General features: G+C 51.7%; 1 protein-coding gene and 1 long non-coding RNA gene across 6 annotated transcripts; one reads left to right on the forward strand and one right to left on the reverse strand.

The window, feature by feature from the left end:
• Nucleotides 1-226: 226 nt before the first annotated feature.
• Nucleotides 227-12,070, reverse strand: SPATA3 (spermatogenesis associated 3). 5 transcript variants are annotated; one of them, XM_040450734.1, is made up of 5 exons: nt 11,644-12,069; nt 7,813-8,070; nt 6,879-6,959; nt 5,622-5,764; nt 227-269 (listed from the first exon to the last, which is right to left on the reverse strand). In XM_040450734.1, the coding sequence occupies exons 1-4, from the start codon at nt 11,927-11,929 to the stop codon at nt 5,649-5,651; spliced, it is 741 nt and encodes a 246-aa protein (XP_040306668.1). In that variant the 5' UTR covers nt 11,930-12,069; the 3' UTR covers nt 227-269; nt 5,622-5,648. The 5 variants fall into 5 exon arrangements, with proteins under 5 accessions (XP_040306668.1, XP_040306669.1, XP_040306671.1 ...); XM_040450735.1 differs by lacking the exon at nt 6,879-6,959; XM_040450737.1 differs by lacking the exon at nt 6,879-6,959 and having other exon boundaries at nt 7,896-8,070; nt 11,644-12,067.
• A 49-nt stretch (nt 12,071-12,119) lies between these two features.
• Nucleotides 12,120-15,363, forward strand: LOC121014451 (uncharacterized). Its single transcript, XR_005783220.1, has 3 exons — nt 12,120-12,444; nt 12,750-12,860; nt 14,225-15,363. It is a non-coding gene; the product is annotated as an uncharacterized LOC121014451 (long non-coding RNA).
• The last annotated feature ends 11,776 nt before the right edge of the window (nt 15,364-27,139 follow it).

Consider the following 27,139-nt stretch of genomic DNA (forward strand, 5'->3'; position numbering starts at 1 on the left):
TTAGCTTGGGAAAATCAGAAACAGTTTGCTCTGAATGTGCAGAGAAAGTTGCCCTCCCCCCACCCCCCACCATCGGGTCTGTGGCCCCAACAGGAAACTGCAGGATCCCACCCTCATTGCCTGGGGCTCTCAAAGTCATCCCAAACCCATCTCCCAACGCACTTGCCAAGTCGAACTTTGTGTCTCTGGGTAAAACACACTCATGAAACAGAATTTTTTTTTTTTTGTTCTATTTTGGTGACAAGAGAGATCCTTGATGGAAACTGGATCTGTAAGAAAAATGAGGATAGAGCCATTAGCTTAGACAATATTCCATGACCTTGGAATTTTGGTGGCTTCCCAGTTTTACCACCCCATGGGTGAAGGTTCAGCAGCTAAGATCCTCTTGTGGAAAAATAAATGATTTAGGATTCAAATTTCTGTCATTGTCTTGTCAACTAGTTTCATCTAAACACAGCCACTTAGAGCCTGGTGTTCCCTTTAGGCTATAACGCACTTATGCAAAGTTCCTGGCAGGTACTTGGCTCAGTCAACATTGGCGCCTTCTTTTCCTGTCCCTTCTCCCAGGGCTCCCAGCAGCTAAGATAGAGCCTCACGGCCCCCAAGCTGGATTGTGGCAATGAATTTTACCATGCTCAGTGCCCAAAAGGAGAGGGGAAACAGCCCTTTGCTTGTAGTGTCTCATCATTCTTGGAGGGACGCTGAGAGAGGGGCTTCCCATGCTTTAAGAAGGAGGATTCTGGAAACGCCTTTTTCCAGAGAGGAGGCTTTGTTACTGTCATTAGATGGTTCTATAGTCTATGGACTAAGAAGGACACCAAACTCTCTATTTCCCTTCCACAGTGTCTAATTGCTGAGCCTATGGAACCCAGGATGACTCAGTGTACCCCCCATGCGCGCACACACACACACACACACACACACACACACACACACTGACTTTCATATAACCTCAGGGTCGCTTTCAGTGGTAAAGCACTTGTCCAAGCCAACAGATCCGCATTGGGCCTTCATTCTGCACTTGGCTCCCATATCACCTTCTAAAAACATTCCTACCTATTGTAGTGGGTGCTTTCCCCTTAGGAAGGGAAGCACATGTCTGTCTGTCCACACTCCGTGGACAAACAGAAAGGTAGCGGCAGGGTCCTTATGATCAGAGGTCCCAGCCCTGCTCGGCCCCTTCCACTGAGATTCTTGTCTCCTTGCTGCCTTTCCCTACCTGTGGACACCACTTGTTGACCTGAACCTATCTGTTCTTCTTATCTCTGAGAACTTACAGGGACCCTGCATACTTGCCTAGACCCAGAGCAGACCCACAGTAGGTGTCTTCTCCATAGGCACCTTCCTTCACTAGCAGACTTCTAAACGACCTCTTCCTGGCCTCAGTTCCTGGCTCTCTACTCTATTTATGCCTTCTCCCCGAGTCATCTTAGCCACTGCCTGTGGCTGTATACTTCAGCTATTTCTTTTTTTTTTTTTTTTAATTTTTTTTTTATTTTTGGGACAGAGAGAGACAGAGCATGAATGGGGGAGGGGCAGAGAGAGAGGGAGACACAGAATCGGAAACAGGCTCCAGGCTCTGAGCCATCAGCCCAGAGCCTGACGCGGGGCTCGAACTCACGGACCGCGAGATCGTGACCTGGCTGAAGTCGGGCGCTTAACCGACTGTGCCACCCAAGCGCCCCAATCTCAGCTATTTCTAATCACTCCTACGCTTAGAGCTAAGACCGGGCTTTTCCGCTGACTTCCATATATCCATCTGCCTATGTGACATGTCCATTTGGTTGTCCAACATCTTAACGGTAACAACCAACAGAACTCTTGATTACTGCCCCCTCCTGTGCCTTGTGCCTCTGGCAATGGCATCTCAAGGACTCCTCCTTGAGGCTTCCTTTCCCTCATCGCTTCATTCAATCTATCAGCAAGACTTGCTGGTTCTATATCCGTAAGAGCCATCACCCTGTTCCAAGTGCCATCTTTGCCTGCCTAGAGCAGTGCAAACAATTCCCATCTCGTCCTCCTCCCCCTTTTCCATTCTCTACTTGACAGGACCTGCAATTATTTTGAAATCTAAATCAGCAGCTTGAGAGACTTCCCTCTGAGGGGAGAATGAATGAATGAATATATGTAAAGCACCCGGAACAGTGCCTGCACACAGGAAGTGCTATATAAGAATTTGCTCTTGCCCTGCTTCTGGGGCTTCCAACCCATCTGGAACACAAGAGAAATCTTCGAGGCCCTGCCTGACCTTGGTCCCTCCAGTGGCATCTTGGCTTCAATCATACTGGCCTCTTGTCTGGCCCCCAAAACGTGTGAGGCTCCTTCCTGCCTCAGGGCTATTGAATTTGCTATTCTGTCTGCAAGAACACAGACATATTTGCATAGTCTGGCTCTTTCTGCCATGTGTGCCTCAGTTCAGAGAAGCCTTTACAGACCAGCCTGTTCCCAGGAGCACCCCCCTCCCCCCCCATCATTCTGACCTTCTCTGTTCTTTATCAGATCAACTTTATGTCTCTATTTCCTTCATAACATTTGCCACACAATCAAGAGATCTTGTTTATTCGTTAACTTGTCAATTGTCTGTCTGTGCCCTCTAGAATGCAGGCTCCACCAGGGGAGGGCTTTTGTTCATCTTGGTTTACTCCTATCGCACAGGGCACATATCCCAGGAATATTTAATGAATGAATGCATTATTTAATTAATGAACACTCTTTCCCCCCATCTGCACTCTGCCTTCTAGCTTGGATGTCAGGTAAGCATTGTGTCTCCCTGTGAATTATTATCCCCTGTTCCCCTCTCTTGGGGGCCTTGGCCAGCCTAGATGCACTGACTTTACCAGACCTCAAAGTCCCAAGCCTAGCCGTCGGCTGTTGGTGGACCTTGGTGTCATCAAGTCTCACCGTACCTGGTGTGGTGCTGGGCACATGGTCAGTACTGACATGTCACAGCCGTGCTGCCCTACTTGCCTGTTGACAGAGTTCGCAGGGGTTCTTGTGGGGGTCAGTGGGAAGTCAGAGTGGGAGACACTGTGCTTGACTAGTGTCCAGGAATTGTCACTGCAACCTCTAGGCTTCTAGAAAGGCCTCTCCTGCCCCCTGCTGGTGGTGCCATAATCAGACCCTCAGACTCACAGTGTCTACTCAATGATGGGATATGACCCTGTAGCACAGGCTCGGACAGAAGCAGGTCTGGAAGAGGCTAGGCCTGCTGAGGTCGGTTAAAACGCATTTCAAGTACCCCAATGCCATCCCAGTGCTGGAACAGTAATTTGACAAAAGCAGTGGGTTACGTGGAGAAAGGCCACCTCATCAGGGCTGTGGGGTCTGGGAAGGACCCTGTCTCAGGCCACTCAGGGTGGGTGGCACAGCCTCCCTCTCCCTCAAGGGAAACCAGAGTGGTTGAGGGACAGCTCCGTGCAGAGAGAGGACTAGCATGTCCCTGGTCCCTGGTCGCTGGCCGGACCAGCCTGTCAGGTTGGAGACCTGTCCCCTGGGCTGGTTTCGTCTGGCCCCGAGAAAGCTGCACCCTAGCCCCGCATCCAGGCACCGGGCCCACCCTGAGAGGACATAAGGAGCTACCCCTTGGAGCAGAAGAAAGCTGGGTGAAGTTCGTGCACTGCGTGCGTTTCTAAGTGACATCCTCGACATAGGGCCCACCAGCCACTTGAACCCCCACCCCCAACACACTCGGGGCTTCAGTCTCTGGGGTCTTGTTGACTCTGCCACTGATTCACTCTCAGGCCCTGGGAGAGTGACCTCCTCCAGACCCGGGGCGGGTTTCCATTCCTCTCCCGTCCTCTCCATTTCCCCCTCCCGGCCACCTTCTCTTCCTCTCCTTGCCATCAACCATCTCCTTCCTGCCCTCCCTGCACCCTCCGCGCAGGGCTCAGCACTGTGTGAACTGCAGTATATATGATGCTCCACATTAAGTACCTGGGGTCCCTGCCATTCCTGGGGTCTCTCAACTCCGGTTACAATGGAAGACAGCATCTCAGTGTGGCGCTGCCTGTCTTAACATCCAACACCTGTCCTTGGAGCACACAGGGTACTGCCTTGAAAGCGGAGGCTTTCTCAGGTATCCTTATCGGCTAGAATTCCATGACACTTTGGATGTATATTTACTGTGTAGTCTTTTTATGGAAAGGGATAGGATTTTCCATTTATGGCCAGAACTAAATTTCCCTTGAAAATAAATGCGTGGAAGTTAAAAAGAAAACGAATTAAAAAAAAGAGTAAGTGATATTACAGGTGTCAACCCAGTGAGAGGGATACTATCATTACCTCCATTTAACAAAAAGAAAAGTGAGGTGTCAGGAGTTAAGGAACTTGTCCCAGGCTCCAGAGATCCTGGGTGTGGAATGGGATCTGACGTTAAACTTGCGTGCCTCGAGGGACAGAACCCAAGCTGACACCGTGGGCCCTGTTGTAAGGAGCCTCTAGAACAAAATGGCTCAAGGGCATTCTTCAGACTGCAGGTCACCATCTACCCATCCCCTGTGACCCGCCTGGCATGTCTGAACATCCCCTCAGTGCATCCTCAAAACCATCGCCTTGGAGGTCGTCACTAGTCCCCCTACGTTAGCCATGGCGTGGCTCTCACAGAAGTTAAGTGATGCGTCCCCTAAGACCCAGCCACCAGGTAGCAGAGTCAGGCCTGGGACCTACTCCAAAGCCTGCATGTTTCCGACCACCCCCATGGTGGTAGGGGTAACAAGACCCGCCACCTGGCCACCTTATCTTATATTCCAATAATCTTGAGAAGAAGGCCCCACGGTCTTCCCTGATGGGGAAACGGAGCCTCTTGGTGGCTCTGGAATTTCATGAAACTTAAGGTGCGTCCACAACAGTCCCTCGATCAGGCAGCAGAGCCCCTGAGCAGGTGGTGAGTTTGCTGTCTGGGTCAGGCTTTTGAGATACTTTGAGCATCTGTTCCCACCTCGTGCCCTGCTGTGGCCACTCCCTGTCCATTCTGGGGCCGGTGGAGGTCTGGGGGTGGGTGGAAAAGCTGCCATTACCACCCGACCAGCATTAGCAGGCGTTCACTGCAATGGGGACTTGGCACTGGGGACAACTGTGGGTGCTCCTGGTGCCCACCCAGATCCCCACCAGCTCTGTGGTGTAATTCACGCGCCAAAGCTCCCCTGGGGTCGAGCTGAAGCTGGACTCCCCGCTGAGACCTCCTCCTCGCTCTACTCTGTCCTCTGTCCTCTTACCTCCCTCACTCCCTTTTTCCTCCACAAATCCTGTGCACCCAAACCCCTGTCTCAGGCTCTGCCCCTAGGAGCCTGGCTAGGAACCTCTGCTCCACGTCTCCCATTTCCTCCCGTCTGGTATCCCAGGCCAGTGGGGGTTGGGGAACCTTGGTTTGACAATCCCAGTATGGGTCTGGCATTGTCCAAGAGCGTCGGGCTGCTTGGCAAAGCCAGGTGACCTTGAATCCAGGAAGAGTCCCTCGGTTCTTAAGCTTTCCCCGAGAGGCTGGGGGCTTGGTCCACCCATAAATTCCCCCTTTATTCAGAGAAGGAGAGTCACTCCCTCAGCCCGGTCCTGCAGGGACGGTGGCTCGGTGGCTTGAGGACCAGCTCTGCAAGGGGGAGCGGGCACAGAGGGGGTCCACGTACCTGCCGGGCCGCGGGCCTGGGGTTTGTTCACAAGGATTCAGTGATGTAACAGGCAGCCCCCAGGGCTCCCAGAGCCACAGCGGCAGGCCCGAGAGCTTGGAGCACGTGAATTACGATGAGTGGAGTGTTTTCTTGCAGGTTCTCTGTAGAGCGAAACAGAAAGCCCACAGGTTGGGGGAAGCTGGGACTCTAGTGCCCGTCTACATGCAGGGAAAGCAGAAATCGTAGGGTGGCCTCGGGATTTCAGGAACGCCTTCTCCCTGTGACCGAGCCTCCTCTCAGGGGGACACAATTCCGCCCATCCCTTCCAATAAATCCCTGTCGCGAGAGTCCCTGCGTCTGAGGATGGGCTAGCCTGGGGTGCCAGCTGCCCGGGACACCCAGGGAGCAGGGTACGAAGGCGGCGAAGGCCACGGTGTGCCAGGCCCCGTGCCAAGCCTCTCACACCCAGCGTCTTCCTCAAGCCTGACGACCACCATGTGAAGCGGGTTGTGTCATGGGACTCCATTTTGGAGGTGAGGAATCCGAGGAAACAACATATGACGCCCACCACATTGGAGAGGAAAACATGATCATGCTCCCGAGGAAGGCTTTGACAAAATGCAGTATCCGTGTTGACATCGATCCTACTGAAGTAGAGAACCTTATTCAACGTGACTGTGTGTCTCAGGCCAAGGTCTCACATTCCACTGCACCAAGAAGTGTCAAGATGATGGACCCTGGTGCTAAAATTTGAGCGGAATCAAGACTGACACGTCTTACCCCGGCCAGACTGGATCTCTGCCCCTTCCCCTCACTTGCCTAATTCTAAGTCTTTTACCTTTCCCTCTGCCACCTAGGATGCTCTGTCTTTTCATCTTAAGCCACAGAGGATCCCAAGACCCTTTTTGACTCAGCTCAGATACCAATGACACTGCAAAGTCTCCTTGGACCCTGATTTAGGAGCGAGCGCTCTTTTCCTGAAGCTCTTAGAACATCTCTAGGACAGACGTCACTTTTCGGCTTGCATCTGAGATCCTAAGGCCCATGTCTCAGCTTACCACGTAGACGGTACGGTTTTTAAGGGTAAAGTTCCCTGTTCTGGTTTTCCTCACAGGGCTTAGTATTCTATCCAGAACAGGTTTCCCCGCTTGTTGGTTTTTAAGTGATACGAATCCGTGGCTCGGCTTAGCACCAGATGGATAGGAATACTAAGTGTGTGGGAGGAAAGTCAGTAAAGGCGAGTGGTGGGCAGATCATTCCTCGACGGGGACTTACCAGGTTGTATTTTTGGCTTTACGCATGTTCTCCTAACACACCTGGGTATCCGTTTGCTTCTCGTATGTCTGAGAGATGGTGCTTTTCAAGGATGGACAGGAGAGGGGATTTGGTGGTGGAGACACCAGCCAAGAGGAGGAGCAGGATGAGGGTGAGGGGGAGGTGGGCTCTGCTTCTGGGTTAGGGGTGTGAGATCCCCAAGTGGGAAGCCGCTTCATGGACATCGGGTGAGACCCTGAATACAGGTGCAACTACTCTGGGGCCCAGAACTGGGGGCAGATGATGAGGGCTCCCCTCCAACCAGCCCTTGCACAGAGCCCTGCACCACTGGGCAGGGGGACTGACATGTTCAGTCCAGTTTTCTGCACAGGGGTCTTCCCATGAGGGGTGGCTTTCTCCTGATGGCTCCGTGGAAGAGGAAAGGAAGGCCAGATACTGTGGAAGACTCTACGGGAGGCTGCCCAGCCTGGGGGCATGTCTCCTGCGGAGCTGCCGGAAGTAGCCGGAAACCTCCGAAGGAGTGGGGATCTTGCTATTACCAAGGGCACGTGTGAGTTGCAATCCGCATCTGTCACTAAAGTCTGGGGGGTAGTGCAGATGCGGGTCAAGAACCAGAAGCTCTCAGCTGTGGTATGGGCCAGAGAAGGCGGCCAATCGCCAAACACAGCATTTAATCACAAAGCTCTGGGTGACAGGGGATTTACTAAGGGCTGTGAGGGCATAGACTCTGAGGAAGCAGTGGGCCCACGGGGAAAAGAAAAACGTGCCTCCCAAAGAAGCCATTTTCAGTAAGGAAGAAAATTGGCACCCCTCCGTGCAGGTGGGGTACCCTGGGGGTGTGGGTCTGGTCAGAAAGGGCAGGGTGCCAAACCCCAGGAACTGGCCACCCCGGGAGAGGCTTCTTTTCTGCCTGGGCTTCCCAAGAAGAAGTTACCCACGGCTGCTACTATGGTCCGGGGCAGAGCCTGACCCCAGGAATTGTGCCCTGAGGGTCCAGCCCCCCACGCGCTCCAGAACCTGTAGAAAGTGAGGAGGCTTGGAAATCCTCTTCCTGGCATGGTCGGCCAGGGTAGAGGAAGGAGGACATCAAAGATGCGGCTGTGACACAGGCCCAGACGACGCCAGCAAGCAGAGCTTCCGGGGCAAGCGGAACAGGAACAGAAGGCCCGTGGCCCCGCACGAGTCAGAGACCCTGGATGGACAGAGAAGGAGACAGATGAGGGACCCCCGGCCTCCAGGAGGCCGGCGGGAGCCAGGGAGACACAGGAGAGAGAGCAGGGGAAGCTGGTTGTTTTAGGGACCGGAGCTCCCTGGGGATTGCAAAATCATGCCGTTAACAGCTCACACCGGAGCAATGCTTCCTCCCTCCCCTCGTCATTATCCTCTCATCTGTCAGGACAACCCTGCCGAGTGGAATATCGCCATTCTCAGTTTGCAAATAGGGAAACAGAGGCTCAGAGAATGTATGGGCTGTTCCCTTATAACAAGTAGATTCAAGAAGTGGGCTTCGGCTCAGGGGTGCTAACTCATTCTGCGCTCCTTCGACAGACTTCACGGGAACGGACGGCAGCAGGGGACCGTCCGCTCGGCGAGAGGGGGCATCTGACATTGGTCCAAGGTCCATTTGCCCGGGGTTCACTGACTTATCCAGAAGCCAGCTGCTGCTCTGATTTACGGTCCTTGAGACGCCTCCCCAAACTTGTCTCCCATGTGTCCCCTGCCAAGGATCCCAGCGGAACTCGGAGATGCTGTGCTGTTACCCAAGGGGATTTCCGGGCAGATAACTCCCTCCTCGTGCAGTGACTTCAGTCCAGGCTTCCTGACCGAGCTACAGGTTCTTCCGACCAAAGCTCGGCCAGCGGTCCACCGGGCAGACTCAGCACCCTTCCTGCTTAGACCCGCCCACGACAGATACTTTTTCTGGAATGGGGAAGGAAGGGACTCCAAAGGCAACACTGGTCTTTTTTCTCTGTTAAAACAATTTTTTAATAGGCTTTTAATTCCTGTACATGACATTTACCCCTAAAAGTTTTCAGTGGTTTCGGTCAATCAACAGAGGTGTACAACCATCATTACGAATTCCAGAACATTTTCATCTGTCCCCCAAGGAAGCCCCATAACCATTGAGCAGGCACTGCCTTTCCCCACTGCCCCTGGTTCCTGGCAAGAAATTTGCCTATTCTGTACCTTTCATAAATGGAATCACTCATGTGGGCTTTTGGGGGAGTAGCTTCTCTCACTTAGCCTAATGTCTTTGGGGTTTACCCGTGTGGGAGCACGTGTCAATATGTCAGATAGTATTTCATTGTATGGATACCCCTCACGTTGTTTATCCATTCATCAGGTGGTTGATATTGAGTTTCTTCCCCCTACTTCTCGACTATTATTACTGAAGCTGCTGTGAACATTCACGTACAAGTTTTTGTACGGATGTTGTGTTTTTAATTCTCCTGGGTATGTACCTAGGAGTGGAATTGCTGGGTCACATGGTAACTTCACTTTTTTTTTTTTTTTTTTAAGTTTACTGATTTGAGAGACAGAGAGCATGAGCTGGGGAGACAGGCAGAGAGGGAGGGAGAGAGAAAGAGAGAATCCCAAGCAGGCTCCATGCTGTCAGTGCAGAGCCCAACGCAGGGCTCGACCTCATGACCATGAGATCGTGACCTGACCTGAAATCAAGAGTCGGTTGCTCAACTGACTGAGCCCCCCGGGTGCTCCTGTCCATCTTTCGATTATAGCCATTTTAGTGGAAGACTTGTACTTTCCTGAACTACAATGTTTTCTGCATACAAAGAGATTTGGGTTTTAGAAAATGGCACCCTTTATTTAAATAAAGGCCTTTGTCCCTTATCACCAACATTGTTTCCCACTCCGGTTCAAAGGGAGAAAATCCCTCTGGCAGAAGAAGTGTAGGGGGTCCACTGTAACCGCTGACAGGTCATCACTGTTTCCTGCTCGGCCATCTCAATAAGCAGAATCCTTTCTCCAGGAGTGAGCCACATGCATTCATCACAAGATTTGGGGCTGGAAAATTTTGCTTTCTACGGTTACCAGTTCTGAAGGCCATAATCCAGAAATGTTTATGTCCGTGGTTGATGATCACAATACACATGATATATCACACTGATAACTATTTCTACATGTTAAAAATGAATCGATTCTTAGCCATGGAAATAGGATTGTTGTCACAGTGGTATGTTGGATCTGGCTCTCTCACTAAATCTCACTTTTTTTTTTTTTTTTTTTTTGTATCCACACCGTCGCAGAGGAATAAGCTGCAGCCCAGAGAGCGTGGCCTGCTCAGGACCATAGAGCCACCGGCACTGGCTCACGGTGCATTCAACAGAATCCCAGAGAAGGGTGTTCTTCCTCCTGGGGAAACCACCGGACTCTTGGGACCAGAAGGTCAATCAATGTCACAGTGAAGAGCGAGGGTAGTGGAATCAGAGTAGATGGAGGCTGCCCTCTCCCTGCTACTACTGCTTGCTTGAGAGTGTGTGGTTTGACTTCTTTGAGCCTCAGTTTCCCCATCTATAAAAGGGAGATGATGATAACAGTGGCTCCTTTTTTTTTTTTTTTTTTCAACGTTTATTTATTTTGGGGACAGAGAGAGACAGAGCATGAACGGGGGAGGGGCAGAGAGAGAGGGAGACACAGAATGGGAAACAGGCTCCAGGCTCTGAGCCATCAGCCCAGAGCCTGACGCGGGGCTCGAACTCACGGACCGTGAGATCGTGACCTGGCTGAAGTTGGACGCTTAACCGACTGCGCCACCCAGGCGCCCCAACAGTAGCTCCTTTATAGGACCGTCAAACGGGAAGGTTAACATAGACAGTTGAGCCGAATGCTGGGTACATCGTTGATACCCAGTGGCGAGAGTTAGTTAGTTATTACCACTATTAGCAAAAGTATGAACCAGCCCGTCTCCTGAACGCCACTCGAATTCCCTCTACACAATCCAAGGTTCATTCGGACCGTGGCTATCCAGGAAGACGGGGGACCACTTTTCCTAGACAGCCATTCCATTTTCAGAGAGAACTAATCGTCGGAAATGTCTTCTTCGTGTTGAGCAGAAATCTGCCTGTCTACGGTGTTTTCCACAGGGAAGGCCGCCAGATTTAGCAAATAAAACTGCAGAATGCCCATGCCATGTTAGGTCACACACTAAAAAATTATTTGTCCGAAATTCAAATTTTACTGGGTGTCCTGTATTGTATTCAGCAACCCTACTCCTGGGCGCTTAGTCAGACGTCGGAGGGCAACACGGAGCAAGTGTACTCCCGACATTCACTTGACAGATTTCCTCTGATGCCTTCAACCAAACCTCATACGTCAAATGGTTCTTGCTTCCCTGCCCTCTCATCCCCCATTAACCTGCACTATCTCTTTTGGACTGGATTGTGAAGCATCTTTTACAGCACACAAGGATAGTCCGACGAGGGCGGAGTATGACCACCTCCCTCGTCCTAAACTGTATATTTCTGTTAACACATCCTTGGTTTTTATTTTTGAGCAGCCGCACGGCACTCCTGACTCCTGTTGAGCTAGTATGGTTGCAGGGCCAAGGCAAATGTCGACATGTACACGTGGCTGCCTTCTTCATTGAGACTCAGGATGGTAGGGAATGGCGAGATCCAGGAATCCTAGTCTCTTGGGTAAACGCGAAACCCCCAAACCCGCACACCCCACAAGCACAGGTCCAGGATACGTGTCAACCAACGCCACGACCCGAAATGAGCCAGCCTCTGGGGGACCCTGTGCCCACCTGATTTCCTGGATTGAGAGGGTGCTTTTGTGGTAGGGTCCGGAGGCAACCGGCCCAGGGCCGGTGCAGGGGCCCGGGCTGAGGGTCTGCTTTCTGGAGCTGGGAGAGCCTGGGGTGCAGGCTGCTGGGGGACGGATCCAGAGCTGGGCTGCGGGGTGGATCCAGGGCTGGGCCGAGGGGTGGACTCCGAGCTGGCGTGCTGGGGTGTGGACGACTCCGAGCTGGCGTGCTGGGGTGTGGAGCCGCGGCGTCTGGACTCTGGCTTCTTCTTTTTGCCCTTCCTCATGGTGGGTTCTGTTCACCTACATGTGGACCTACATGGAGCTGCCTAATCTTCCAGCTCCCTCCTGGAAGGGGGCTGTTTGCCCCTGCCCTGGGGGAAGGCTCTGCGGACCTCAGCCCCGCAGAGAACAGTCACCTACAGCCCTCCTGTGAGGTCACAAAAGCCGGGGGGGGGGGGGGGGGGCCCCGGGGGCAGGGCTCTGCCGACAGCGTCCTCTGCCCACACTAGCCTGCTGCCCTCCCTCCTCCCCAGTTACGGGGATGGGCAGAAGGCACCTGCTGGGCCCTCCAGCACCTAGTTCCGCCTGGCCGCAGGGCCTGTGACAACCTGGGCCCCCACGGTTCTGCTACCTGAGCGCCTCCTTCAGGCACCTCCCGCTGGTGTGTTCCTGGGTCCCTGTGCGCTTTCTGTTTCGCTCGGAGGCACCCTGGGTGTGAAGCTCATGTGATGCTCAGCTCTGTCACCGGTTTCCACATACCAAAACCAAACGATTTCACCACGTGCTCTGGGAGTTTTAGGTAACTTTACCGAAGACTGGGGAGTCCGTGGATCAGCTGTCCGCCCCCCCCCCCACTCAGGTTCTCTTAAAATAGCTTCTCCTTTCTTCCCAAACCTGCTCTCCCTCCTGTGGGAAGGGGCAGGGGATCCCCAGCTGTAATAAGAGCCCTTAGTTATGGTGAAAGAAGTTCCCCTGAAAACATACCAGCTTTGTTCGAACTCCTTACGCTGGCAACAACTGACTACCTCTTAAACCCCAAAGTCATCGGGTCGATCAGGGGACTCTGAATCTTTCCTGAAGGTAAAAATATGATTTTCCTTTTAGGATGGACGCGGATAAAGCATTTTTTAAAGACAACCTGAAACGTCACACTGACTGCAACACAGGATGTGTTCAGATTAGAAGACCCTATCTCCACTACTGATGCATCACCAGGTGGGTGAATATTCAGCTGTTAACTGCATGTTCCTAGGGGGTGATGCCCTTGCTCCAGGACAAGGTTAAGGGCAGACATAGCCAGAAGGCACCTCCACGCAAGGCCAGAGCCAATATGAAATATGAAATGACAGAAAGTAGTTTAGGGATCCTAGAGCCTGAAAAGAACTTAAAGAAGAGAAACTGAGGTTTAGGGAAGTTCAATCACCTTCCAAGGTGACACAGCTGGTTGGAAGCATCGACAAGGCCAAATTCCCATTCAGAGCTCTTTCATGATTTCAGAAGGCAATAGGGAATCGGATCATTATATAGGCCTTAACGTTAATGAACTAAAAAAGGTCTTGAGAAGATTGAAGAAGAAAAAAAAAAAAAAAGGCACCAGGGATTAGAAGTGGAAGATGGCTCAGATCGATAAAGTTGCATCGAACTTGGTTGACCCTTAGCATGAGGAGGTTCAGGGAGCAGGTGAGTAATCCCCTGAAGTCAAGAGCGATGGATCCCTCTGGGGGATTCAACTTAGAACCAGAGACTGGAAACCCGGGTCAGGGACCCCGTCCAGATAAAGCAGACAGGTCAAGAACTCCTAAAGCATTCATCTCTGCAGTATTCAATTTTCAGACACCAGTGGGCTTTTGCCTGGGGTTTCCACCTGACTTAACCCGGAGTTTCTCAACCTCAGCTCTACTGATATTTTGGCTCAGATAATTCTCCTGTGTGTTGGAGAAGTTTAGCAGCATCCTTGGCCTCTGCCAAGAGATGCCAGTAGCATGTCCCCCCGCCCTCCCCGCCCCAAGTTGTGGCCACCAAAATGTCTACAGACAATGCTAAATGTCTCCGGTGTGTGCGTGTGTGTGTGAAAATTGCCCCTGGTTGAGAACCACTGGTTTAAATGAATTAGATAAGGCAAACTCATGTGGGTAGTATTTCCTGGTAGATGGAAGAAACGTGCCATGTCATACCGAGGGGCCAAGTGGCACAGAAAAGAAGTCCCTGTTCCCGGGGAGAGTGATGGAGGAAACACAGAGGAGTGAGAGGTTTACGGCAATGGAGAAAATACGGGTGCGTTCTTTAAGCAAGAAGCAGGGAGACAGTGCCTGTAGAGTGGGGCTGGCCCAGAGGGACGAGGAAGATTGGCATTGGAGGACTTTGCTAGAAGGTCTTCCGTGGCCCCCTCTGCCTTCTGGCTGGAGCACAAGGTCCTGGCAGGAGTCTGACTCCTCTAGAACACAGTCACAGACCAGTGTCCCAGGCTCATTGACCTTGTCCAGGCCTTGGCAGCCGCGAGCGCGGAGGCCTGCTTCCCTGCATGTATGGAAGCCCTTCCCCTCCATCAGACCTCTCTCCCTTTCTGTCCCATCTTCCAGATCCATCCCAAGTGGACTCCTCTCCTCCTACAGCCTTTCTCGAGATCCCTGCCTGGAAGTGACCCCTCCCTTTCCAAGCCCCAGATCATTCATATACTGCGTGGAGTTAGGATGATGTTTCTCCTGTCTTTTCACGTGGCCCCTGCTCACAGGCAGTGAATGCCCTGGAGGGCCAAAGACCAGAGAAGAAACTCAACACAAGCCGCTTGAAGGCGACGGGAGGAGGAAGAAGAAAGCAGGAAATCATTGCAAGCAGGGTGGGCATGGACGATGGGGGACAAGGCACTCACAGACTGCATCACCATGGGGTTCTTTTCAAGGACGGACTGGGGCTTTCTGGCCTTGGCTGAGGACCACCCAACAGTCTGAGCTCTCCTCCCGGACATGGCAGCTATGGGGCAACCTCATGGACTATTCAGGAAAGTGAGAAAGATGGAGTCTATGGGGGATGCGAGGTCAGGCAGTCAGGATACAGTTCCGAGGGTGTTAAAATCCACACCCAGTGATCCTGGCCCTCTGGCTGTGTCCAGGGCACGAGAGCGAGTGTGTCAATATTTGTCCTGAAGCTAGTGTCGTAGAGTTGGATGAGACCTCAGACACCAACTGACCCTTGGCCCCCACATGTCAGGAGGGCAACTCGTCCTCAGAGGAGACAGCTTGCTCTGGTCACCAAGTGGGAGGGTGGCAGAGCCTTGAGCAACTGGACATTGGACCACCCTGCCCAGAGCACTTCTTTCTTCCCTGCTGCTGCCTCTGGAGGGGACTTCAGAGACAGAAGGCACTTGGTGCTCGTTTCTGAGCCCCCTGTCCAGGGCCCTAGACCCACAGATTGACCCTCTGGGCCCACAGGCCTGGATTCCTTGATAGGAAAGCTCTCAAGGGCTGAATAAGAATCGCGCAGTCGGCCAGCTACTCTGACATAGCACCTCTTCCGGAACACAATTGCGAGGCTAAGGCCCAAAAAGCCCTTAGTACAGTGCCTGGTTCACAGTAGGCAGTTTTTACTGTAAATTGTGATTTCTTTGGAGGAGAAGCCCACAGAACCAAGCAAACAATAAGTGGATGTGAAGAGGGAGGTGTGGGCCCAGGTCCTACAAACTCCCAAACCTGTACCTTGCAAAAAAGTGTGATTTGGAGTACGGGGCAAGGGGGCAAGGGGGGGGGGGGGTGGGTGCAAGTGTAACTCTACGAATTAAATAAATTCGAACATTTTTGACCGGAGATCGCCCCGTGAGCACACCTGGGGTGAGAAATCTAATTAATCTGCACCCAGAGTGGTGCAGGTAGGGCCACGAGGAGAGGGACGGTGACATCGGGGATTTGTCCACCACACTGGACCAGCACAGCACTCCCTCCGTCCTTGCAGTTTCCCACACCCCCGCTTTCGGGCCCCTCACCATCCGTCTGGGTCTCCGGATGCGCTAGGGGGACGCAGCCCCGCGCTCGGCTGGGCTGCCGACGCGCGGGACGTCCAGGCTGCCCTCGGGGCGGCTCGGGCTGAACACCGCCGTGTGCACCTCCACGGTGGGGCGGTGCGGCGCGAAGGCGCTGCAAAGCAGGGTCTCCACGGGGCGGCGCGCCTCTTCCTCCTCTTCGGGCCGCGGCTGCACGACGATTCCGACCAGCGCGGCGAGCGGCTGGCGATCCCGCGCGTGCACCTGCTGCAGGAGCAGCCGCAGCCGCCGCAGGTTGGAGCGCAGCGGCCGACGCGCAGCACAGCGCCAGGAGCAGCCGCGCGCCCGGCTCCGGCGCCTCCGGCGGCTGGCAAGGCTCCCGGCATCCCGGCGCCGGCTCCTCCACCGCCTCGGAACCACAGGTCCCGGCCAGAGCCGGAGCCGTCACGGGCTCTCACGGGTCTGCAGTCTTGCACCTGTGGCGTGGCCTCTCCTGGGTGGGGCGCTTGCACTTGGCGGCGGGGCGGTCGGCGGGCTTCCACAAGCTGTCGCCGGAGCGCTTGGGCCGCCGCGGCGCAGTTGCTGGAGCTGCTGTGCCCGCTCGTGGCTCGGGTGGACGAGGGCCGGGAGGACTGATGGGCAGGGGCCTTCTCCGGAATGTCCTGCAGGGTCAGGCAGCACTGGTCGCTCTTCCAAAGCTCGCCCAACAGCAGTATCAGGCGGTGGCCCTCGATGCACTGGGCCGCAGCCGGCTGCTGTGACTCATCCGTCCCGTCGTGCGGGGCCCTGGAGGGCCCGTCCCTAGGCTCCATGTCCAGTCCGGCTCTCTTGCCCCTCTGGGCCCGGGCCTCTGTTGGTCACGGGACAAGCTGCCCTTCCCTGGAGCAGGTCACAATACCCCGGCGTCCTGCCTCTCCCTGTCCTGACCAAGGGCCTGCGCTCTCTACTTTTTGGAAATCTTTCAACACAGGGAAATTGCTGTTGCTGGCTGCTCTAACGCCAGCTGTGTTTAGTTTCTCTGTCACTTCGTATGACTTCGGTGTCAAAAGGGCAAAAGCCTTTTACCTCGCATATGCACCATTATGCCCCAGCCTCCAAGTAAAACAGCTTTTTGTGCACCTGGTGGACATTTAAAAAGCAGTGGACCTGGGTGCTCACTGCATCTGTGATATTTGAAAAACAGTGAGGAACAAAGAGGCTGGTTCTAGATGGCTGAGCCTGGGAGGCGCGCCCTAAGGTGGCTGGGCCCAGCTGCTCTCTGGATGAACTGGGAGCCAGGGTCCCGGTCCAAGCCTGAACTACTGGGGCTACAGGAGATGGTTTGGGGTCCGCTTCCATCCAGTCTTCTATGTGTACGTATTAGAAAAATCTAGCCTTTTCCCCCTGTATTTCTCCTTTGCTACTCACACCAAACCGCGTTCTGACACTTCTGGTCACCAAATACATGTTTTTGTTTTTGCTTTTTTGTTTTCCCTACACTGAGCAATTCTGTGACACCAGCTGGGAGTCCTACAATTTAACTCAGTTCTTTTTTTATTTTTTCAATGTTTACTTCTTTTGAAAGAGAGAGAGGGAGCGTGAGCGCATGAGTTGCGGAGGGGCAGAGAGGGAGGGAGACAGATGATCCAAAGCAGACTTTATGCTGACAGCAGTGAACCCCATGTGGGGCTGGAACTTACCAACCGTGAGATCGTGACCTGAGCTGAGCCACCCAGGCGCCCCAATTTAAGTAAATTCTGACGCTATCTTCCTGGAGATGGTATCAGATCCCATAGATTAATTCCACGAGACTGCCCCCACCTCTAGCTGCCAGTCGTTACCTGTGCTTCTGACCAGTTGGCTGTAAATCTGAGTTTCCCACTGTCCCCTCCTCTGGTGTGATTGATTTGTTAGAATGGCTCAGAGAACTCGGGAAAACAGTTTACTCAATGTTTACCAGTTTATTATAAAAGGATAAAAGGACTTGATAAAAGACACAGATGAGTATCCAGAGGGAAGGGATGTGAAGGGCAAGGGGCGTGGGGAGGGGCACGGAGCCTCCCTGCCACTTCGGGGCACACCGCTCTCCCTGAACTCCCACGTGTTTCTCAACCTGAAAGCTTTCTAAACCCCAACCCTATTGGGATTTCATGTAGGCACGATCAATGATGAACTCCATCCCTAGCCCTTTTCCCTCTCTGGAGGTGAAAAATCTGGAAATCCCAAGCTTTTAATCATGACTTGGTCTTTCCGGTGGCCTGCCTCCTTCCAGGAGCCTACCCAGAGTCACTCCATTAGAACAAAAGCCACTCCTATTACCTAGGAAATTCCAAGGGATTTAGGAGCTCAGTGTCAGGGACAGGGTCAATGACCAAATGTTAGAACAAAAAAATGCTCTTAGTGCCCTTATGACTTAAGACATCGCAAGGGTTTCAGGAACTGGAGGCAGAGACCAATATGTATCTCACAGGGCATCAGAGGCTTGTCAAAGTGCCAGAAAAATCTTTAGCAAAACCAAAACAAAAAGCATAAAACCTCCTTCCCTGCCCTGGGGAGGTGGGACAAAGGCAGTCAAGATGGCCACAGTGACTAGAGTTCAATGGTGGGGAAGATTTTTCCCTTTGTTGATTTTTTTTTTTAATTTTTTTTTTCAACGTTTATTTATTTTTGGGACAGAGAGAGACAGAGCATGAACGGGGGAGGAGCAGAGAGAGAGGGAGACACAGAATCGGAAACAGGCTCCAGGCTCTGAGCCATCAGCCCAGAGCCCGACGTGGGGCTCGAACTCACGGACTGCGAGATCGTGACCTGGCTGAAGTCAGACGCTTAACCGACTGCGCCACCCAGGCGCCCCCTTTTTTTTTTTTTTAATGAGCTTTGGGTGGCTCAGTCAGTTGAGCATCCGACTCTTTAAAATTTTTTGTTTTAAAGTGTTTTATTTATTTTTGAGAGAGAGAGAGAGAGAGAGAGAGAGAGAGAGAGAGAGAGAGAATGATTGGGGGAAGGGCAGAGAGAGAGAGAGGGAGACACAGAATCTGAAACAGGTTCCAGGCTCCGAGCTGTCAGCACAGAGTCCGACATGGGGCTCGAACCCATAGACCACGAAGATCATGACCTGAGCTGAAGGCGCCCCTGAGTGTCCAACTCTTGATTTCGGCTCAGGTCACAATCCCAGGGTCGTGGGATCAAGCTCCATTTCAGGCTCTGTGCTGAGCGTGGAGCCTACTTGAGATTCTCTCTCTCTCTCTGCCCCTCTCCCCTGCTGGCGTGCACGATCTCTCTCTCTCTAAAATGAATTAGACGAGGGGCACCTGGGTGGCTCAGTCGCTTGAGCGTCCGACTTCGGCTCAGGTCATGACCTCGCAGCTTGTGAGTTCGAGCCCCACGTCGGGCTCTGTGCTGACGGCTGGGAGCCTGGAGCCTCCTTCGGATCCTGTGCCCCTCTCTCGCTCTGCTCCTCCCCTGCTCATGCTCTGTCTCTCTCACAAGAATGAATAAAACATTAAAAAAAAATAAATGAAAAAAATGTTTAAATGAGCTTTTTTAGGTTGTTTAGAATTATTTTTAAATATATGTAAGTTGAAGACTCTGAAAAGCAACCTGTCAACCAGAAAACCCCAGCTAGAATCCTGCCGAAAGCTGCAGGACCCCTCAGGCCTGGGAACTGGGGAAGACCAGGTAATGGCAGAAGACCCCCGCAGCTTTGCAGAAGCAGGATGGACATTGTTGGGGTCCTGGCTTTTCAGCCTTGGACCAGACACTCAGCTCACCTTCCATCTGGACAGTGTTGGTAAGAACATCTCCAGCCCCCTCCCTTCCCCTCAGCAAATGGAAAAGGTCAGAATTGGGGACTCATGGGTGACCCTTCCCTAGGGTGCTGGGCCGCTGTATTATAAATCGATGCGAGTTTCTTCCAGGATGCATCATACCTGTGGCCGTGCCACCCAGGTGTCTGCTATTGCACAGGTTAACCTGAGTGCGTGAATCTTAAAAAAAAAAATTTTAATGTTTATTTTTGGGATTGAGAAGACAGTGAGAGTGGGTGATGGTCAGAGAGAGAGAGAGAGAGAGACAGACAGACAGACAGACAGAATCTGAAGCAGGATCCCAGCTCTGGGCTGAGCAGTCTTAGGCTGAGCTGGGAGTCTTAGGATTTGGATCACGCTGCGAGGGAGGAGGCCCTTAACTGGGCCAGGACTTGACTCGCCCTTTCTAAACCCGCTTTTGTCAAGTCCCGAACTGGGGAGTACCAGTTAGGAAGGGCTAGAGTTGAACTGAACTGTCAGGAGGGTAGGGTGCTTCGCTCTCCTGCTCTGTCCCCCATGCCTAGGGGCAAAGGCAGCCCCGGGCTGCAGGGGTGGGGGGTGGGCCCAATGTCGTGTTCCCCGACATCAGTTCAAAGAGTCGGACAGAGGTGTCAGAGGACCTTTGCATTCACCTGTCTGACACAGAGTACTGCCCTTCAGCGCAAGGTTAAGACTCAAGGGCCACTGCCAAAGGGTCCCACCTAGGCCACATCCCTGGGCAGAGTGAAGACACAGCATGGAGAGAGGAGCAGGGAGGTGGCAGGACTCTGTGTGACCTTAGAGAGTAGGAGGATGAGGCCGGAGCCCAGCCATCCCTAACAGCCCTTCTTGGGGCCTTTTTTCTTCCCCCGGGAGGGAGAGATCTGGCAGGAAGTGGCACTAAAAGCAGGTGCTGTATGTGCTAGTGTTAAAAAGTGGATTCTAGGGGCGCCTGGGTGGCGCAGTCGGTTAAGCGTCCGACTTCAGCCAGGTCACGATCTCGCGGTCCGTGAGTTCGAGCCCCGCGTCAGGCTCTGGGCTGATGGCTCGGAGCCTGGAGCCTGTTTCCGATTCTGTGTCTCCCTCTCTCTCTGCCCCTCCCCCCATTCATGCTCTGTCTCTCTCTGTCCCAAAAATAAATAAACGTTGAAAAAAAAAATTAAAAAAAAAAAAAGTGGATTCTAAGACTCCTGAGCATACGCTCTGAAGGGAGGCAGAATATACGACCCAAAATGCATTACTTGGGCATGTGGATTATTTTGAGCTGAAGGCAGTCAAGACTCAAAGACTCAGGAAAAGCTTTTTACCTCTCTTAACTGCCTAAAAGAATTTACATGGGGGTCTGGCCCAGAAAGAGAGATATTACCAGAGATAATTTATCTGATAGACTTACCCGCATGGTGAGCTCAACATCTGATTACTAAACGTCTGCTCCTCTCATCGTCCTGTGAAGTGTCTTCCTCCCCTTTGGAGACCCAGGGCCCCTGTCCCTTTTCTTAGCTCATGATGGCACATAAGCCTCAATTGCCCGACTGCCTTTGAGTCTCATGTTTTTATGGGGCTCTCGTGTGTACAGAATTAAATGTTTTTCTTCTGTTAATCTGTTGCATGTCAGTTTAATTCCTAGACCACCTAAAGAACCCAGAAGGGAAGGAGGGAAAAAGTTTCCTCCTCAACAACTTTGAACTCCTTCATGACTCATCTAGAAGTTGATGTAACAAATAGATCCAAGGATATATTGGCTTAGAAATGACATTTATTTCTACTGAGCTCAGTGATCTAGAGGTGGTAGAGAGGCTCTCTGTCCCTTTAAGAGGCGGCTTCCTTTCCTGCCTCTAGGACAGCTGGCCCGGGATCCTTCATCTCCCGGACAGTGAGACGTACAAAGACAGGAGGGAGAGGAAGGAAGCATCCTTTCTAGGGCATGGTTAGAAAGTTGGGTGAATCATTTCTACTCATATGCCATTGGCCAGAATTAGCTGTGTGACCATGTTGGTGGCAGGAAAGGCTGGGAGATGCGGCCTCTGCTTGAGTGGCCAGGCACCCAGCTAACCCTTCTATTACAAAAAGGAAGAAAGGGTGAGAAGATGTTGAGGGACATTTACCAGACTCTCCTTTGCTTCTGGTAATAATTGCCCCCATTGACCGAGGTCCATCCATGTGCTGGGTATAAACATATGTCATCTTTACTGCGAATCGGCAATGGATAGGGCACTGTCTCCAAGTTATAGATGCAGAAACCAAGGTTCAGAGGGATTAAGTAACTTGGAGAAATTCAACTAGCTAGTGAGTTAGGTCTGGAATCTAAACCCAGACCGGACGGGCTGCAAATTGTAGGTACCTTCCAGGACCTAGTGAGTCCCATGGCATCCTGAGGCTGAGGTGGGGCTAACCGTCTGTCCTACTGGCTTCTGGAGGCTAATCTTGACTGATATAGGGTGGGGAGATAGGGAGGGAAGGGGAAGGCTGGTTGAGGAAGGGGGAGAGGAGATTACCCGGAAAAAACCCCTTCCTCTACTTACTTTAGGCTCTCAGGTTATAAAGCCTCCTGGGTACACAGTTTTAAGGGCACAGTGAGAAAAGGTTGGAAATTTCTGTTCTAACCAAATGATTAACCCTTCCTTCCTTCCTTTGAAGGTGGGAGTTTTCTTTCCTTTTTTTTTTTTTCTTTAAGACGTTTTCCTTTTTAAAGAATTTTTATTTGAGAGAGAGAGGGAGATAGAGCATGTGAGCAGGGGAGGGGCAAAGAGAGAGGGAGAGAGAGAGAATCTCAAGCAGGCTCCTCACGGCCAGCGCAGAGCACAATGTGGGGCTTGAACCCACAAACCGTGAGATCGTAACCTGAGACGAAGTCAAGGGGCGGATGCTTAACCGACTGAGCCACTCAGGCTCCCCTAAGGTGGGGGGTTTTCTGACTAAAATATTTATAAAATACAATATTTTCATAATAAGATATTGAGAAGAAAGGATTGACTACTTCAAATCTCATAAAAGCTCTCATTTCTAACTTTGAAAAGTCAGGAAGTTCCCGCCCAGATAAAAGGTTGAATCCAGAGGTTTGTAAACTGAAGTGTGAGAGGTGTGTAGACGGTCCCACGCCTTGCACTCATTGGGGTCCCTTGCCTTTATGGCCGGTTGCCAAATTGAGATGCCCTATGACATTTCATTTGAGGAAGGATTCTGCTGATAATGCTTAGAGACCCCTGAAATCGATCAAATAGAGTGATGTGGGTGATTCTTATTTATTTTGAAAAATCATTTAATTATTTTAAATAGGTAAAAAGACATTGTGGCTTCTGTTTGGCTCTCCCGGATTGCTTTTTCTAGGGGAGCCAGCTGCCACCTTGTGAGGACACTCAAACAGCCTGTGGAGGGGTCCACGGGTGAGGCACTGAGGCGTCCTGCTAACAGCCACACGGGGAGCCATCTTGGAAGCTTTCGGCCCTAGGCAACCTTTCAGATGAGTGGACCCTTGGCTGATACCTTGACTGCAGCCTTGTGAAAGACCCACACTAGACTACCCAGCTAACCTCCTCACTGATAGTTGACCCTAAGAAGGGGGCGAGATAATATTGTTTTATGCCGCTAAGTTTTGTGGTAGCTTGTTACACAGCGATAAATGACTCATGTAATCACCACCCTTAATCCCTGCTCCAGCCACCTTTATGAACTTTAGGAACTTTATGACGAAGTGAACTCTTGGAGGTTATGTAATTACTCTAGGTCTGTGGTAGGCAGCATAATGGTCCCCCAAAGTTGCCCGTGTCCTAATCCCTACAACCGGTGACTTTGTTAGGTTACCTGGTAAAGTTTCAGATGGAATTGTGGTTGCTAGTCCCTCACTTTAAAATAGGGAGGTTATTTTGGATTACCCAGGTAGGCATGATATAATTAAAAGGTCCTAAAAGGGAAGGAGAAGGGATGAGTCAGAGGAAGATGTGACTGTAGAAGAATGCCAGAGCGTTGGCTTTAAGGATGGAGGAGAGGGGCCATGTGCCAAGGAATGTGGGCAGCATGCGGAAGCTGGAAAAGGCAAGAGAACAGTCTTAGTCATCTTCGGCTGCTATAACAAAAATATCATAGTCCAGGGGTGCTTATAAACAACAGAAATGTATTTCTCCTACTTTTGGAGGCTGGAAAGTCCAAGATCGAGCAGCCAGCGCATTCCGTGTCTGGTGAGAACCCATTTCCTGGTTCATAGACAGTCGTCATCTTGCTGTGTGGAAGGGGTGGGCCAGACGGCTCCACCCTCAAGACCTAATCAAGTCACCTCCAAAGACCCCCCCACCCCCAATACCATCACATCAGTGGTTGGGATTTCAACATGTGAATTTGGGGGGAACACAAGCGTTCGGTGTATGGCAGAAATGGATTTTCCTTTGAGCTTCCAGGAAGGAACACAGCACTGCCAACATCTGCGTTTCAGTCCAGTGAGACCCGTGTTGGGACTTCCAACCCACAGAACTGTAAGACAGCAAATGTGTGTTGTTCTAAGCTGCTAAGGTGTGGTCATTTGCAGCCGTAAGAAACTACTACAAAATCACATAGCCAGGGGGCACCTGGGTGGCTCAGTCAGTTAAGCATCTGACTTGGGCTCAGGTCATGATCTCACAGTTTGTGGGTTCAAGCCCCTCGTCGGGCTCTGTGCTGACAGCTCAGAGCCTGGAGCTTGCTTCCGATTCTGTGTCTCTGGCTCTCTCTGCCCCTCCCCCGCTTGCATGCTGTCTCTCTCTCTCAAAAATAAATAAACATTAAAAAAACAAAGCCACATAGCCAGAAAGTGGCAGAGCCAGGATTCAAGTCCGGTCTGTCTAACCTGAAGCCCACCCATATACTAGACAGACTTACCTTTTCTGCCGCAGAAGGAGCTCACAAACCTGATGACTGAATTACTTGAGCCGGAAGTGTGGCAGCTGTCTTATTGTGCGAAGAGGCCACGCAGGCTAATCTGGCTGTTCAGGAACCTGTAGCTACAACACAGGTCAGATCTGTTAAATTAATTCAACAAGGAAGCCATTAGACTCATGTGTCTCTAATGCTGTGGCGGCCTGTGGAGGCAAACCAAAATCTAAGCCTGTAAATGCCTCGGGATTAAGAAATCAAAATGCTAAGAACAACCAATCACAGACAGCCAATGAGGCTTTAAGCTACACTCAAAGAATTTCCTTTCTTTGCTTCTACACTTTCTCTATTTGTCTTTCCCATGGCTCTGACCAGCGAAGTGCTCCCAACCGGTTCCAGTTTGATGCTTCCCAATCTGAGTTGAGTTTTGCTCAAATAAACTCAAAAATCTTAAAAGGCCTCAGTTTATCTTATAACAGATCCTAATAGCATTGTACTATCTCCCTCAAAGTGGACGGTCACACTTTTTCCTCCTGTGGAAAAGCATCTGAAATTTGCTCATTTGGTATATACATATATATACGTGTGTGTGTGTGTGTGCGCGCGCGTGTATTTTAAGTAGGCCTCACGCCCATTGTGGAGCCCAGTGCAGGGCTTGAACTCACAACCCTGAGATCATGATCTGAGCTGAGCTCAAGAGTTGGATACTCAACTGACTGAGCCACGCAGGTACCCCGGTCAGCATACATTTCCTGAGTGCCTGTGATGTGCAAGCATTAAGTATATTCTATGAGAATATAATGGTGGCCATGATGGGCATGAAAGTTTCTTGCCCACGTGGAGGTTGCCATCTGGTGAGGAAGTGGAAAGCTAATCTTCCCAGTAACCCTACCATGATCACCAGCCCCACTTTGCAATCAAGGAGGCTGTTGCCAAGAGGTTACGGGCCATGTCCAAGGCCTTGGTGCTGTTGAGTGAGGAGTGGCAGGGAGGGTTTTGACCCCACAGTCTAATTCCTGAGCCCGGGCCTCAGTGGTTCTCTGAGGAAAGGCCCACTTGTTGCTTTCTTGGGTTGCAGAATTCCGGCTGGTACCTGCAGCAAGGGCGGAGGAAAGCGAGCCTGGTAGTGGAGTACCGGGAACCAGAGAAGGCCCAGGGCAGTCGGGCCCTTGAAAACAAGAAGAAGGTCAGGAAAGTATAATTACGTCCAGATGTCAGAGTCTTATATTACGCCAGCACGGAAAACTAGGCTATAAGAGAAACTTTGATGCTATTAAAAAAACGTTCATGGGATATTGTTAAGTGGAAAAATGAGGTTGCAAAACAGTCTACCTTATGAGCCTCTTTCTGCTTTTCTGGGTAAAAAAAATGTACATATACGGATTTTAAAAAGCTGTATAAATATACTTCAATGTGTTGACTAGAGTGTAACTAGGTTATGAATATAGAGGTGCCAGGTTTAGCAAATAAAAAAAAAGGACATCCAGCTAAATTTGCATTTCAGATAAATTGAAAATTTTTAGAACAAGCAAGGCCCACGCAATTATTCATTGTTTATCCGAAATCCAAATTTAACGGGATGTCCTTTTTTTTTCTTTTTTTTTTTTTTTTTAATCTGGCAACCCTATGGGTGGGATTTTGTTTGTTTACTAGTGTGTTTCATATTAAATACACATTACTTTTGAAATAAAAAGGGGAATCAATCGGAGTCCTGCCTTGGTAAGGATTAGAGGCGCGCGGGGATTCCTGCATTCCCAAGGGCCAAGTCACCTGCGGTAGAAACTGCCCTCCCACACCGGGTCCCCGGCGTCAGCGGCGACTCCCAGCGCGGGGGGAGCGACTCCGCCCACCAGGTGGCGCTGCCGGGCCGCGGTCCCGGCGGCCTGGGCTCGCAGAGTCCCGGGAGGGGGAAAGCTCAATGTGCTTCCTCTGATCCAGGTGCCTTTCGCATCCAGGTGGCCCTGAGGCGTCCCCAGGGGCAGGGCCAGGAGGGGTTTCAGGAAGAGCTGGGTGCAAAATTGGAGCTCTGCCGCCAAAGCACACCCCTCGCCTCTTTCGCCCCGGAACTGACTGTGTGGTCGGATCCGCGGGCTGAACAGAGCTAGCCGCCACCTGCCTCCTCCTGTGTGCCCTGCTCCCTTTCCTCCAACTTGACCCCACGCATCTCTCACTGACTCAGCTCCTATGCTTCTGGGGACGCAGTCCTTGCCCTGGGACGCTCAACTGGGGGCGGACTCCAGGAGAGAGGCGGGGAGGCGAATCCACGGCTCAGAGAAGGCAGGGTCTAGTTCCCAGGCAGAGAGAAAGGAAGGCTATTTGGCACGTGTGTGGAGATGCTCAGAGATCGTAAATTGCTGACTAGCGGAGCTTAAGTCCACACTTAAGCATAGCATATGTTGAACAAAAAAGTTTAGTAAATGTTTTTCATTCAATCCACAAATACTCTGATGCGCTCTTTGTGCCCGTTGCTGGGCTGGGCTCTGGGGATGAGATCTCCGCCCGCCCGGAGTTTATATTTTCGTAGGAGAGAGACAAACAACAAACAGGTAGAACAATACTATTGTTTCACATGGTGTTAAAACTCTAGAAGAAAAGTAAGCAAGGTAATTGATCCCAATTAATCCTAATCTTGTTTCCTGCTGGTCCGGGCTGGCAGTGATGCAGTGGGGAGGGAGGAGCAGGAAGAGGGGGCGGGTCGAGCCACCTGCACAGCCAACAACCCTTGATTCCATCTAGAGGTCTTGAGGAGAATAGAATTCTGGGAGCCGCCAAAATATTGGGAACTGCCTGGCTGGAAAAAGAAAGGTCCAGGAAAGAGGAGTTTAAGTGCCTGGACCTCTTTGGGTAGAACAGGGCAAGGGAGAGCTTCAGGGTCAGCCCAGCCTGAAAGGGAGAGGCAGAGAGAATGAGAGGGA

This window comes from Herpailurus yagouaroundi, unplaced genomic scaffold (genome assembly GCF_014898765.1).
Source record: "Herpailurus yagouaroundi ecotype Mexico unplaced genomic scaffold, PumYag 202, whole genome shotgun sequence".
NCBI lineage: Eukaryota > Metazoa > Chordata > Mammalia > Carnivora > Felidae > Herpailurus > Herpailurus yagouaroundi.

Excerpts from the sequence above, each read along its gene's own strand:
- SPATA3 (XM_040450732.1), bottom strand. The coding sequence starts at position 11,929 with ATGAGGAAGGGCAAAAAGAAGAAGCCAGAGTCCAGACGCCGCGGCTCC. Across the intron at positions 8,071-11,643 it reads CTCTCAATCCAGGAAATCAG|GGTCTCTGACTCGTGCGGGG; the intron begins GTGGGCACAGGG and ends CTGTCCATCCAG. Across the intron at positions 6,960-7,812 it reads GACCATAGTAGCAGCCGTGG|CACCATCTCTCAGACATACG; the intron begins GTAACTTCTTCT and ends ATCCTTGAAAAG.